The sequence below is a fragment of the Arctopsyche grandis genome, chromosome 2 (assembly GCF_051622035.1).
Source record: "Arctopsyche grandis isolate Sample6627 chromosome 2, ASM5162203v2, whole genome shotgun sequence".
Lineage (NCBI taxonomy): Eukaryota > Metazoa > Arthropoda > Insecta > Trichoptera > Hydropsychidae > Arctopsyche > Arctopsyche grandis.
The window spans coordinates 3,965,587-3,979,662 of record NC_135356.1 but is presented as its reverse complement, the minus strand read 5'-3'; the positions used below and the strand labels follow the sequence as shown (position 1 = coordinate 3,979,662).

The window sequence follows — 14,076 nt, the reverse complement described above, 5'->3', positions numbered from 1 at the left end:
TTCTAACAAAAAAAAATTCTATGCTAGCCTACGAACTTTTCAGCCCAACTGTTACATATGTACGTAATAACAATACATAAAGTTTTGTGATCATGCAAAAATTCGAACTCAGAATCGATCACTGATCACATTTACATAATATAGAAAAATGTGTGTGGCTCTGTGTGTCTGAGTGTCTTTTTATTATTTTATATATGTATTATATATGTATATATAAAATTATTTTTATCTCAACCGGAAGTAGTACTTTTACCCTATAAGATCGAGGTATTTTTATTTTTTTCTCGGAAACTTTTCGACGTATTGAACTGACATTTCATATCTATAATTATAAACCTAATGCCAAGTTAGATATAAAATTTCATGAACACCCGTTAACCGAAAGTGACAGTTTACGGATTTTTCTTCCACTATTTTAATCGACCCTTTCAATACATATGTCTGCTCTTCACGATTTTATGTATAATTCCTTGTATCAATGTGATGAAAATATAATAAAAAAAATCATTAAATTTAATTAACCAGAAGTGGGATTTTTTCCTCTCAAAAAAGGAAAAAAAAATTTTACCACACCCCTGAACGTATCAAGCTGAAAATTTATATTTGTATTCTTTATGTACTTAATTTAATAAGGTTTTGTTCAGAAGGCAATTTTATTAAATAACTAAAACTTTTTTTGGACCAAATTTGTTACACATGAAGTTTAAATCCATCTCATTCGTTGTTTGGTGAGAGAATGGACGTCTGCAAATAAAATAAAAATACGAGAAATAAAACCATTTGTGATTGAACCGATTCAGTAAAATATTAATTTAAAACCTTTCTTGAAAACAAAAAATATACGAACTTTCGGAAAAATAAATCGTTACACTATGAGTCTATGAATCGAAAAAAAATCGGATCATTTGTTCGATGACGTCATCGATCTACGGACGACGAACCAAAGAACGAACCAAGGATACATACAAAGTCTCTTTCCAAATTATATATTAGAGAAGATACATATGTAGTTATTGAGAAATATACTTGTTCATACAGTTGAACTGGTTCATGAACAATAACCAAGAATTGTTAATACGTTTTTGAGCTCTTTTTCCTATAATGCTGAACATTAACATTGGAATAATATAATACTATGATTACTAACAAAATTAAATTAAAATTTGTGAAATAGAAAATGGTCAGTAGGGCAGTAGCTATTAAAATAGTTATAAGATGTATTGTGAACATAATTTAGTAATAATAAAAAGCATTTAAAAAAAAAATCAAAATCAAATGAACAATAACCATATAATCTCCTAAAAAGCAGTATTCGTTACAAACGAACTCTTTACCATAATAATTGATCCATTCCGAGATTCTAAATGAAAACGGGATAATTGTCGTCTAAGATAATCATAGATGAACGAACCAATCCAGTTCCAGATAGTACATACGTAGAGGCAAGTCCGGTTTCTATTTTAGCACAATTCGTCCGCAAAAAGATTGGGCAATTTCATTGTTTTATTGAAACTATTGCCAAGCCTTTCAATTTTTCTCGACTCACGATCGTAGATATGTAGTTCTTAATAAATTGTTTCTCTCTCCCTTGACAACTTGAGTCAATATTATTCTTAATGCGATTAATAAATTTGAAAATAATTATTCGAGATTAGAGTTTTTCAATTCCGTTTTAATTGCCTCCGAATCTACATATGTACATATGTATTTTTTACTTACGTAAAATGTACATACATTCACCCCCCACTCAACTCGCGATGGTTAATTACATTTCGTTTCACTTTCGCATTGCATTTTGGTCAAAAAATACAACATTGTTCGTGCGTATAATTTGACTTTTATTTTTTGTTAGTTTTAAGTTCGTGTTTCGTGTTTTGAAATATTTACTTAAATAAAATTTTAATATAAAACACGTACATATGTAATATTATTAATTTATTTATGGAATACGTATATATTTTATACTAGCTGTATTACCCGGCTTCGCTCAGTATTTATAAAATAAACCGCTTAAACATGACTAAGCTAATAGTTAACATTTAATTAAAAAAAATAAATAAATAAGAAAATCAAAAAAAATAAAAAAAAAATAATAAAAAAAATCAAAAAAAAAAATCTTTTTTTTTTGCCTTCTAGGGCTTCGCCCTCGGCGCCCCCCTCAGCATTTGCCTATTAGGGCTTCGCCCCTCCACGCCCCCATGAGCTATTGCCGTTTAGGGCTTCGCCCCCCTTAGCTGATGCCTTTTAGGGCTTCGCCCCTCCACGCCCTCATGATTAAATGCCATCTAGGGCTTCGCCCCCATGATCAGTTGCCTTTTAGGGCTTCGCCCCTCCGCGGCCCCATGATCAAATGCCGTCTAGGGCTTCGCCCCCCTTAATTAATGCCTTTTAGGGCTTCGCCCCTCCGCGCCCCGATGATTAAATGCCGTCTAGGGCTTCGCCCCCATGATCAGTTGCCTTTTAGGGCTTCGCCCCTCCGCGTCCCCATGATTAATTGCCGTCTAGGGCTACGCCCCCCTTAGTTAATGCCTTTTAGGGCTTCGCCCCTCCGCGCTCCCATGATAAATTGCCGTCTAGGGCTTCGCCCCCCTAAGTTAATGCCTTTTAGGGCTTCGCCCCTCCGCGCCCCCATGATTAAATGCCGTCTAGGGCTTCGCCCCCATGATCAGTTGCCGTGTAGGGCTTCGCCCCATAAGGCTGCGCCCCCTTGCGCCCCCTTCGGGGCCCCATGGGGCTGCGCCCCATGAGGCTGCGCCCCATAAGACTGCGCCCGATAAGGCTGCGCCCCATAAAGCCGCGCCCCATAAAGCTGCGCCCCCCTTTGCCCCCTTGGGGGCCCATGCGGCTGAGCTCCATAAGGCGGCTCCCCATAAGGCTGCGCCCCATAAGGCAGCGCCCCATAAGGCAGCGCCCCATAAGGCTGCGCCCCATAAGGCTGCGCCCCATAAAGCTGCGCCCCCCTGCGCCCCATGAGGTTGCGCCCCCTTGCGCCCCCTTCGGGGCCCCGTAAGACTGCGCCCGATAAGGCTGCGCCCCCCTGCGCCCCCTGCGGGGCCCCATGCGGCTGAGCTCCATCAGGCGGCGCCCCATAAGGCGGCGCGCCATAAGGCTGCGCCCCATAAGGCAGCGCCCCATAAGGCTGCGCCCCATAAGACTGCGCCCCATAAGGCTGCGCCCCATGAGGCTGCGCCCCCTTGCGCCCCCTTCGGGGCCCCATGCGGCTGAGCTCCATAAGGCGGCGCCCCATAAGGCGGCTTCCCATAAGGCTGCGCCCCATAAGGCAGCGCCCCATAAGGCTGCACCCCATAAGGCTGCGCCCCATAAGGCTGCGCCCGATAAGGCTGCGCCCCATAAATCTGCGCCCCATGAGGCTGCACCCCCCTGCGTCCCCTTCGGGGCCCCATAAGGCTGCGGCCCTTGTGGCGCCCCTAGCGGGGCCCCATGAAACTACTCGCCTTGCGACCCCGCGGGGGGAATCCATTGAATCGAAAAAAACAAATCGGCGCCTATGGATCGAAAAAAAAAAAATCGAATCACGTGTTCGATAACGTCACCGATCTACGGACGACGACGGATACATATTTACATACATACATACATACATACAAAGTCTCTTTCCAAATTATATATTAGATTAATGGAAATTTATATGTTTTAGACGATAAAAGTAATTGTCAACGTCATGTTATGGACAGCAAAACTTAAGGTCTGACCGCACTATACGGCCGTCGACTGCTGCAGCACGACACAACACGGCAAAGTTGATACAAAAGGCAACTCTGTCGCGTGACGCGTAGTGCATTATCTAATCTATAATTTGGAAAGAGACTTTGTATGTATGTAAATATCCTTGGTCTTCGTCGTTTTCGTCGTTTTCGTCGTTTTCGTCGTTTTCGTCGTCGTCGTCGTCGTCGTCCGTAGATCGGTGACGTCATCGAACACGTGATTCGATTTTTTTTTTTTCGATCCATGGGCGCCGATTTGTTTTTTTCGTTTCAATGGATTCACCCCCGCGGGGGCGCAAAGCGAGTAGTTTCATGGGGCCCCGCCAGGGGCGCCACAAGGGGCGCAGCCCCGTGGGGCTCAAAAGGGGGCGCCACAAGGGGCGCAGCCCCGTGGGGCCCCGAAGGGGGCCCGGGGGGCCCAGCCTCATGGGGCGCAGCCCCATGGGGCTCAAAAGGGGGTGCCACAAGGGGCGCAGCCCCGTGAAGCCCCGAAGGGGGCGCGGGGGGCCCAGCCTCATGGGGCGCAGCCCCATGGGGCTCAAAAGGGGGCGCCACAAGGGGCGCAGCCCCGTGGGGCCCCGAAGGGGGCCCGGGGGGCCCAGCCTCATGGGGCGCAGCCCCATGGGGCTCAAAAGGGGGCGCCACAAGGGGCGCAGCCCCGTGGGGCCCCGAAGGGGGCCCGGGGGGCCCAGCCTCATGGGGCGCAAGCCCTAATAGGCATTAACTAAGGGGGGCGAAGCCCTAGACGGCAATTAATCATGGGGGCGCGGAGGGGCGAAGCCCTAAAAGGCAACTGATCATGGGGGCGAAGCCTTAGACGGCATTTAATCATGGGGGCGCGGAGGGGCGAAGCCCTAAAAGGCATTAACTAAGGGGGGCGAAGCCCTAAACGGCAATTAATCTTGGGGGCGCGGGGGGCGAAGCCCTAAAAGGCAACTGATCATGGGGGCGAAGCCTTAGACGGCATTTAATCATGGGGGCGCGGAGGGGCGAAGCCCTAAAAGGCATTAACTAAGGGGGGCGAAGCCCTAAACGGCAATTAATCTTGGGGGCGCGGGGGGCGAAGCCCTAAAAGGCAACTGATCATGGGGGCGAAGCCTTAGACGGCATTTAATCATGGGGGCGCGGAGGGGCGAAGCCCTAAAAGGCATTAACTAAGGGGGGCGAAGCCCTAAACGGCAATTAATCTTGGGGGCGTGGGGGGCGAAGCCCTAAAAGGCAACTGATCATGGGAGCGAAGCCTTAGACGGCATTTAATCATGGGGGCGCGGAGGGGCGAAGCCCTAAAAGGCATTAACTAAGGGGGGCGAAGCCCTAAACGGCAATTAATCTTGGGGGCGCGGGGGGCGAAGCCCTAAAAGGCATTAACTAAGGGGGGCGAAGCCCTAGACGGCATTTAATCATGGGGGTGCGGAGGGGCGAAGCCCTAAAAGGCATTAACTAAGGGGGGCGAAGCCCTAAACGGCAATTGCTCATGGGGCGTGGAGGGGCGAAGCCCTAGAAGGCAAAGGCTCAGGGGGGCGCCGAGGGCGAAGCCCTAGAAGGCAAAAAAAAATTTTGATTTTTTTTTTTTTGATTTTTTAAAAATTTTTTTTTTAATTTTTTTTTTATTTTTTTTTTATTTTTTTTTTAATTTTTTTTTTTTTATTTTTTTTTTATTTTTTTTTTTAATTTTTAAATTTTTTTTTAATTTTTTTTTTTTTTTAATTAAATTAGCTTAGTCATGTTTAAGCGGTTTATATTATAAACACTGAGCGAAGCCGGGTAATACAGCTAGTATATCATACAATTTCATACAAACAATATTTGGGCGCACGCTACCGTTCGTGTCGCAGACGCAAAGTGCGGTCAGACCTTTACAGTAATTATTAAATTGAAATATATTGTAATAATATTATATACATAGTTATTTTCTATCTATTTCCAGCTATTACATTACAAAAATCTGAATGGTTATAAACCAGTTCTAAGCGGCGAGGGAGACTAGAGCCACCCCTCTCGCACCCCTCCAATCAAGTAAAAAAATGCGGGCTGAGACTACAAACGAAAAATAAGAAATAACTTCCCACTTCTGAAGATAATTGATCACACATATGTATGTATGTATGTGCATACATATATTACATGTGCATTAGCAGATAAGCAATTGAATATGTTAAAAAGGCAATCGTTTAATATGTACATTGTCTCTCATCTCCTTAGGAATTTACATAATAGATTCAAAATGGAATTTATTCAGTCGAAACTTCTATAAACTAATGCAATTCATCGAGGTTGGTCTATTTTCGCATAGAGGTCGACTATGTCAATTCGCGTTCAAAACGAATAGATATTACAAAGTAGTATAATACTATATGTACATGTCTATCTACCCATACTTACGATAAGATAATATTAAAGTGATCTATGAACATACATACCTACATATGTATGCATGTACATGCATACATATGTACATACATACATCATATGAAATTCTCAAGATTACAGTAATAAATCAGAAAATCAGAATAAAAATAATGTATTGTGCATATTTGAAATTGCAAAATGAAAATAAAGAGAACGCATTCCTGACGATGGATAACCTGGTGAGCTGGTGGCCGAAGTCTACAAATTATGTACATGTAATCGAAAATATTTCGATTTCCATCTTAAGATGTCTTGTTTTGATTTCCGTAATTTTTATTTTATTTATATAAGTACACATAGATGTCTTGTTTATTTCAAAGGCAAATTATACATGTGTATGTAATCATGTTCCAGAAGTGAAATATATTTAAAAAAAAGAAAAGGTTGAAATGTAATATATATTCATAATAAAATCTATTTCGAATCCAATCAGACTCGATGTTAGCAAAGACGCAAACCAGATTGGAACCTACATACATAAAAAAAGAACCATTTCACTACATCTATTCATATTTGTGGTTTTAACTCAGCCAGATTCGGTTCCATGTAAAAAATGTACAATTTTATAAAACGAAAAAAAGCTAGATAGTGTTTGTCATTTTAAATTATCATTCAAATAAATTAAAATTTCAAGGATAACTTAGTGATGAGATATGTATTGTTAAATACGATTTATTTATTATTATAATATCATAATAAATTCAAACTTTAATAATCATTGGAAATCCAAGTTTTCAAGTACATACAATATTAGTTCGGCGGAGGTGACACAAATGTCAAACTAAATAAATCCACAATAATATATTTGGAATGATCAGAAAAATAAATTTCTAACTCCCATAAAAGATTAAATAGTGATGATTTATCTAATTTTCCCTAAAAACAAAAGAAAATCTTCGAAAGCTGGCTTATTGAAATGTATAATATGTAACTAAGTTGTATAATACATATTGTATGTAATATTATATGCTAATATGTCCTCTGAATTGTATGAATACACCCTAAAAACATACATACATACATATTTAATAAGTAGAGATCGAAAAGGACCCTTAAAAATGGTGTCTGCAAGAAATCAGACTAACCAAATAAATTTCCTGCGGCACGTACATATTTGAAAGTTGCCTTAGTCCTATTTTCAGTTTTAAAAACACTATTTCTGTTTGACTTAATTTATTTCGATATGACCAGTATTTTAAAATATTGAATGTTTTGTGAAATATTTCTCGAAATGAAGAAGAGTGGACTTTTGCCACTTTCAAATATAACGGCTCATACGTAATGTGATTGCTATCCAAACTCCACTTAATATAATACAAAAATAAATAAATTGCAAATACTACATATGTATATCACTTACTAGACATTCGATTGGAGTCAGCACTGCTGCCGAGCATTATCCGGCGCACCTCTCCAGCCTCCGATCCACTCTCCGACTCGGATCCCACTCCAGACCTGCCGACGTTTGCATCCTCACTTGTCTGGAGCCCGTAGGGCCTGACGGAAGTCCTGACCCGAGCTGCACTGGCCGTCGGATAGCCGTAACGATGCATCGGTATCTTGCCACCGACGTTCAGGCTTCTGTTGGGCTGCACGACACATTTTGACGGATCACTCCTCGGTAACCCAGTCTGAATGTAACCATACGGATTGAACGGTTTCCGTATCTCACCGTACACATTTTCTGGCGGCTGCTGCTGTTGTGGTCTGCTGACGATCTGAGGCTCCTCCATCAACGAGCTCGGGAAAAACATTTCCATGTCAACGGGACACTCTGCCTCCGGTTCGACCTTGTCCAGTTTCGAAAAGCTAACCCTCTTCTCTTTCAACGAAGCGTTTAAAATTCCGTCACCCGATAAACTTCCCCGTTTGAAGATCGGTGGACGTTCGCAATTCTTCGACCTGATTGGATCAACGAGTCTCGCATTTTGGTATTGAGTGCCTGTTTTCATTCCAAGTGTGCCAAACTTGGTTTCGCTATTCGCTGAATATTCCTGTTTGGAGTTCCTGTTCAACGATATCGTGTCGGTGGAACCGATGGTGTTTCTGTATTGTGAACCTCGGACGAAGTTAGGATTGCTGGGTTGTAATACGTATTTGTTCACTGACCGGTTGGTTCTGTATATGTTGATGTTTGTCGGAGTCAGTTGTTGTGATGAGACGACGTTATATTCCGAGGCTCGGGCGAAAGCAGGGCTTACGCTTCTGCATCGGAGCTGATCGAACCTGGGCTGTGAGCGGTTCGGTAAAGTCGGTAAGTTTTTCAATTCCATCTGGGCAAGATTGTTGGCTGACATGGTTTGCTTCAGCAGTTCGTTGTCTTGTTTCTGTTTGATCTTTTTGATTTGCTGCCAGTAGAAGGCTTCTACGTTTTGAAGGTTGCGCAGTTTCTGCAGTGTGCCAAAGTTGCTATTCCGATTGCCGGCCAATGTGACCGGAGTTTGCCATTCGGCTTTGCTTCTGCTCGCGTTCGAGGATATGGGAGTGGACGTGGCTCGAATCTTCACATTGGGGATTTCTTTGGATTTATTGACGGAATCGTCTTCCAAGCATGCGACGGATAGTTGACTCATGTTGTCGTAAATAGGCGAGCTCTGGACGTTATCGATTATATTCGGGGGTAAATTTTCTTTGTATTTTGAAGATATGGGATTTAACACGATCGGATAATGAATTGTGGTGACATTCGATAGCGGCGATTGGTTGTTGACTTTCTTCTTAAAGTGTGTCGGTTGGGGACTCAAAGCTACCGTTATTTCCACGGAACTGACGGGTACAAATGTGTTACTGCTTTCTTTGTATGTTACCTCTTTTTGGGTCTTGATATTTTCAATAAAACCACCCTCATTGCTAGATTGGAGTGGTCGTATGGCTTTCGGTGACAATAGTTTCTTTCTACGATAGTTGACGGGAGATACATGCTCCTTGACCTCGAGTTCCTTCCTTTGATAGATGATTGGAGCAGACATTCTTCCGCTTTTGAAGGTTGAGTCGCCATGATACACGTTCAGCTTTTCAGTCGGCAGGGACGATGGACCACTCCGTAGGGAAGTTTCATTGAAAGAGCCTTTCCTGACAAATTTGCTCGGTGTATCATTTTTTCTCTTGAAGTTTTTATCCTGGTCCGTTTCCGATACTAACGTGCTACTCGAAGAACTAGTGCTTTTTTCGGGATTGTTTTTCTCTGAAAAATTGCCATCAGACAAGTTCTTACATATATCAAAATTTGTCTCCGTTACAAGGTCCCTAGCATGCAATGAATCAAAATTAATCCCACTTTGAAGATTAGACTTGAGTCTAGAGCTGTCCGGTTTGTTCGACTTGATGTTTACTATCCTTTTTAAATTGAATTGCTTATCGAGGCTTCCTTTCGCATCGTCATAGCCCCCGGAATATATACATCTGTTTCCGTCAGAATCATATTCCTGTGCATCCCTACCGGCTGCTTCCTCACTTTCGGCAATTTTTCTTTTGGATTTACTCTGGGATAAAAGCGTAGGGAATAATTTTTTCAGGTTATTAAATTTATTCGACTTGTTATTCATGATTGTAAACGTATCATAAAAGACGACAAATATTTCTTTTATTCAAGAAAACAGGCATTTTTTCACAAAATATATCATTCATATGCAATCAAAACTGTTATCTCGAAAATATCAACATTGTGAGGAGATAGTCTCGGTTCATAACACAGTTTCTCTAATTTTATTTTTTTATGATACCGTACGTATTCCTACTCGGTCGATTAAGACTAAATAGCACCTTTATCTTTACTCCAATTATGAATATGTACATATGTATGTAGTGATGCGGATTTTTCCAATGAACGTTCTTGATAAGATTGTTCACACAATTTCAACTCGAATCTGAAAAAGTAAGAAAATAATTATTAGACACAAATGGTAAAAAATAAAATTAAACTCGGTAGTGTGTCAAATATTATACAAGCAATATAAGATATGTATGTAATTTAATGGCTTGGAGTTTGCACACAAGGCCAATTGTACGTTCCAGTTTGACATCTACATATGTACAATACATGCATATGTACAATACATACGGCTATTCACTGCAATTCAATAAACACTCAACAGTCACATTGGTTTCAATTATATTTCCAATAAAACATTGCTTGTCCAAGAGGATCATAGTCCTAACAAACGAAATTCACATTAGATATTTGTAATCACCGACTTATCCATCATGAAGAAATCTCAATCAGGGTTTGTATCACTTTCCCATATGAATAATAGTAGCCCATTTAACAAAAAAACTAATACACTTCTCCGAGACCCAACACCGGTATAATCAGTACTACATATACATACATACATGCATACAACTAATATAACTAATTATTTTTTTATGGAATTCTAGCAATCTACATACAAACATATGTATGTAGGTACTGTTAGATATCAAATTAAATTTGATAGTTCTACATAAATTGAAACATTCATCTGTATATTATAGGTTCTACCCACTTCTCGACACTCGTTTTCTCGACTTTTGTATACATGTATGTAATATCTTAAATATATGAGACATTCATATTGTGATCATTCAGAGATTATTGAGTTATTAACACACCTTTAAAATTTAAAAAAAAAACGTTTAAAAATCAATTCTTACTATATTTTTTTAATAGTTAATGTTTATTTAAATTAAAATGAGAAATAGTTAATTTAAAATGAGTATTTCAACATTTAAAACATTTTCGTATGTATTTATGTATGCAAACTCGACGAAAAAATCGAGAAAACGAATCTCGAAAAATATCGAGTCGGTGAACCGGAGTGACCCGTAAATTTTACATATTTTTACATCCATCGAGTATTTTCCAAACAAACAAAATATGAATTAAACATACATGTTAAAAGATAGATGATCAGACAGTGGATTTGAATTACATATATTAGCATGTACTTATTTATAATACATTCGATAGAATTGGAGATTTTAAACATGATAGTATTATATTATCATATTGACTTGAATACATTCAAAATAGAAATGAACCCAGATGAAGACTTGAGATACCACATCGAGATGGTTAGAACAGCGCTCGTCAAACTTAAGGTGGCGCTTACAAACAAGCATCTCAATCTTCATGCGCGATTGCGATGCGTATACGGATGCGAAACGTGGACCCTGGAGACCAGGATGATCAGCCGCATTGGAACTTTTGAGATGTGGGTCTACAGGCGTATGCTGGAGATCTCATGTATCAAAAAGTCACAAATGAAGCTGTCCTCAGCATGATAGGGAGAGACAGGGAACTTGTTTCTGTCATCAAGCGGAGAAAGGTGGAGTACCTCGGACACATGATACGGGTCCAAAATACGAATTTCTCTATTTAATAACCGTGGGAAAAATATAAGGTAGAAAATGGATTGGCAAGAAGAAGTTGTCTTTGCGCATGTGGACCGATATGAGCGCCAAAGACCTGTACCAAGCCGCTGAAGACCGATACGGATTTTTATTCTATTTCATATTGTAATTTATTAGTGAAATCTAATATAGACTCCTCTTAACAGACAAAGATGTAATGAATCACTACCTTAGGCTAAATTAAAACTAAATATAATTAAATATTAAATGGGTAGTTTTCACCATTTTTTTTTCATACTAAACCATTAAGTATAAATATTAAATTATATATATTTAAAAGTTATTTGAAATAAAAATACGACCAAGTGCCATAGCCCATGCGATTAGGGTTGCCAACAGGTCTCTTTTTAAGAGTACGTGTTATTTTTTTTAATACAATTACTTTGTTCTTTATCTTTTTTATATGATATCCAAAATGTCCTCTTTTTCAATTTTGACAATAATTTGAAGTGCTATATTTTCTCTCACAAAATATGACGCGAGTGGAGAGGCTTTTGCAATATCTGGCCAAAATTCCAATGTAGAAAGAATATTTTCCATGATCAGCGGACAGTGGACTAAAGAATGAAAATTTCCACTGTCCAGGGTATTTTAAGCATTGTACATAATTACAAAAATATTTCATCTTTAGAATTTTATATTTTATAAGGAAATAAAAGAAAATAAGAAACGTTTGCACCAAATTATCAGTGTAGATAAATATAGCAACAGATATGATAAGAATGAAGATGATTAAATTCAACAATTAATTTTTAAGCGCACCTTTCATGTTTCATGTATGTATGTGCCGGTTATTATGAAAGTGGAACAAGTCATACAATATTTCTTTTGAGATAGTTGGACTTTTGCATAAATTTATTTTAAAAATTATTTTGATACTACATAAAAATGATTCTTAGCCTTATATGCAGTGGTGTAGTCGGGCCAGGTGGGGCAGGTCACCGCCCTGGCACTTTGATTGATATGAAAATTGTTTTATGAGTAAAATTAAAAAAATACTTTGGCTAATATTAATAACACTTGAGATGAGAAGAATAAGAAGCCACTTAATCGAAGTCTTTAAAATAATAAATAATCATCATTGTAATCGTATTATGTCCAAATTTATTACGTTCAGTGAAAACACTCATCTTAGAGGTCACACTCTCAGACTCTAAAAAGAAAAATCGAATAAATTGATAAGAGATTCTTTCTTTTCAAACAGGGGGTTAAAGTTTGAAATAATCTTCTCAAAAATGTAGTAAATTCCGAAAACCATAATATTTTTAAAAACAAGCTGGAAGTCTTTTTTTAAACTTGAAGATTTTTGTAATTCTTCTTTTCCAAAATCTTTTCTATATATTTTTTTCTATTAGTTATTTTTATTATTATACTTAGAAAATATAAAAAAAAATTACAATTTCAACAATAATATTTGTTAATTAGCATAATGATTTTTTTTATAAATATTTGAACTACCAATATTAGGATACATATTTTTAAGTGATAAAAAGAGAGGGGGGAGGTCATAGAAATTAAATACCGCCCTGGTTCTTTTTTATTTAGCACTACACCACTGCTTATATGTATATATAATCTTTCCTGTACTGAGGGAATTTTACGATAAACTTGTAAAATAATGGTATTACCTTAAATGACTTATTTCACTTTAATAATAACCAGCACAATTATAAAGAAATTTGTAAAAATAATTTTTTTTTTGAATGTTGTTTTTTTTTTTCCGTGACACTTGGCAGCCCTACATGCGATGATATTCCATCGGGCACAACACTACTAATTAAACAATTTCAGACGATAAGATTGCTTACTTTGAATGACGAAAAGGTTCAGAATAAAAATGCAGAGAATGTAAAAAGTTTCGATTAGAGCTCGCGAACCACAGTTGATTGACCACTGAAGCATACACCACGCTCGGTTGACAACAATTATTAAATCGTTTCTCAGTATGCACATATGCAGTTTACAGAAAAAGTAAACAAGTAGCCATGTAGCCATGTTGCCCCATATAACTCTCAGGCGCAAAAAGTTTCAAAACAATCGAATCGTATTATTTCTTATTTGAATATTACATATTTGAAATTGACGTTTAAAAGTTACGCCGGTTTGCGTAGCGTCCGCGGCCAATCCGCACGACAGGTCGCATTTCAAACTTGCTAATAACAAAAAAAAACTACAAAAAAAGTAACAAAAAATTGTGCAAAAAGTACGGAAGTTAGTTGGAATTATAACAGGGGTTTATATTACTAGATTGCTTACTAGATAGTGGCGTTGAAATGTGTGTCGTGTGATAGATATGGAGAGGCGCGTCCACCAAGCCACACACTGCACTGACTACTGAGCGCGCAATGACGCGTCCTTGGTGGTCTGCGAGGGCCTCCAAGTCATGTTTGATGATCTTCCGATGAACTCCTGACTTGGAGGAGCACGCTGGGCCACGTTTCAGCTCGTCTAATGGGTGCAAAGTGCAATACGAAAAGGCCAACTTTGACAAAACCGGCGGATCGTAAAGTTAACTTTGGCGCCGAGCGATGTTGAGCCTTATATCGAACCG

General features: G+C 39.2%; 1 protein-coding gene across 8 annotated transcripts in view; it reads right to left on the bottom strand.

Moving 5' to 3' along the window:
* LOC143922964 (uncharacterized) overlaps window positions 1–13,976 on the bottom strand; it is a 237,161-nt gene extending 223,185 nt beyond the window's left edge. For all 8 annotated transcript variants that reach the window (XM_077446405.1, XM_077446406.1, XM_077446412.1 and 5 more), the window contains exons 1-2: window positions 13,782–13,976; window positions 7,495–10,000 (exon numbers count right to left, since the gene is read on the bottom strand). In XM_077446405.1, the coding sequence (XP_077302531.1) occupies window positions 7,495–9,679 (2,185 nt within the window). In that variant the 5' untranslated portion in view covers window positions 9,680–10,000; window positions 13,782–13,976. The remainder of the gene's footprint in view (window positions 1–7,494; window positions 10,001–13,781) is intronic.
* Window positions 13,977–14,076: the final 100 nt, after the last annotated feature.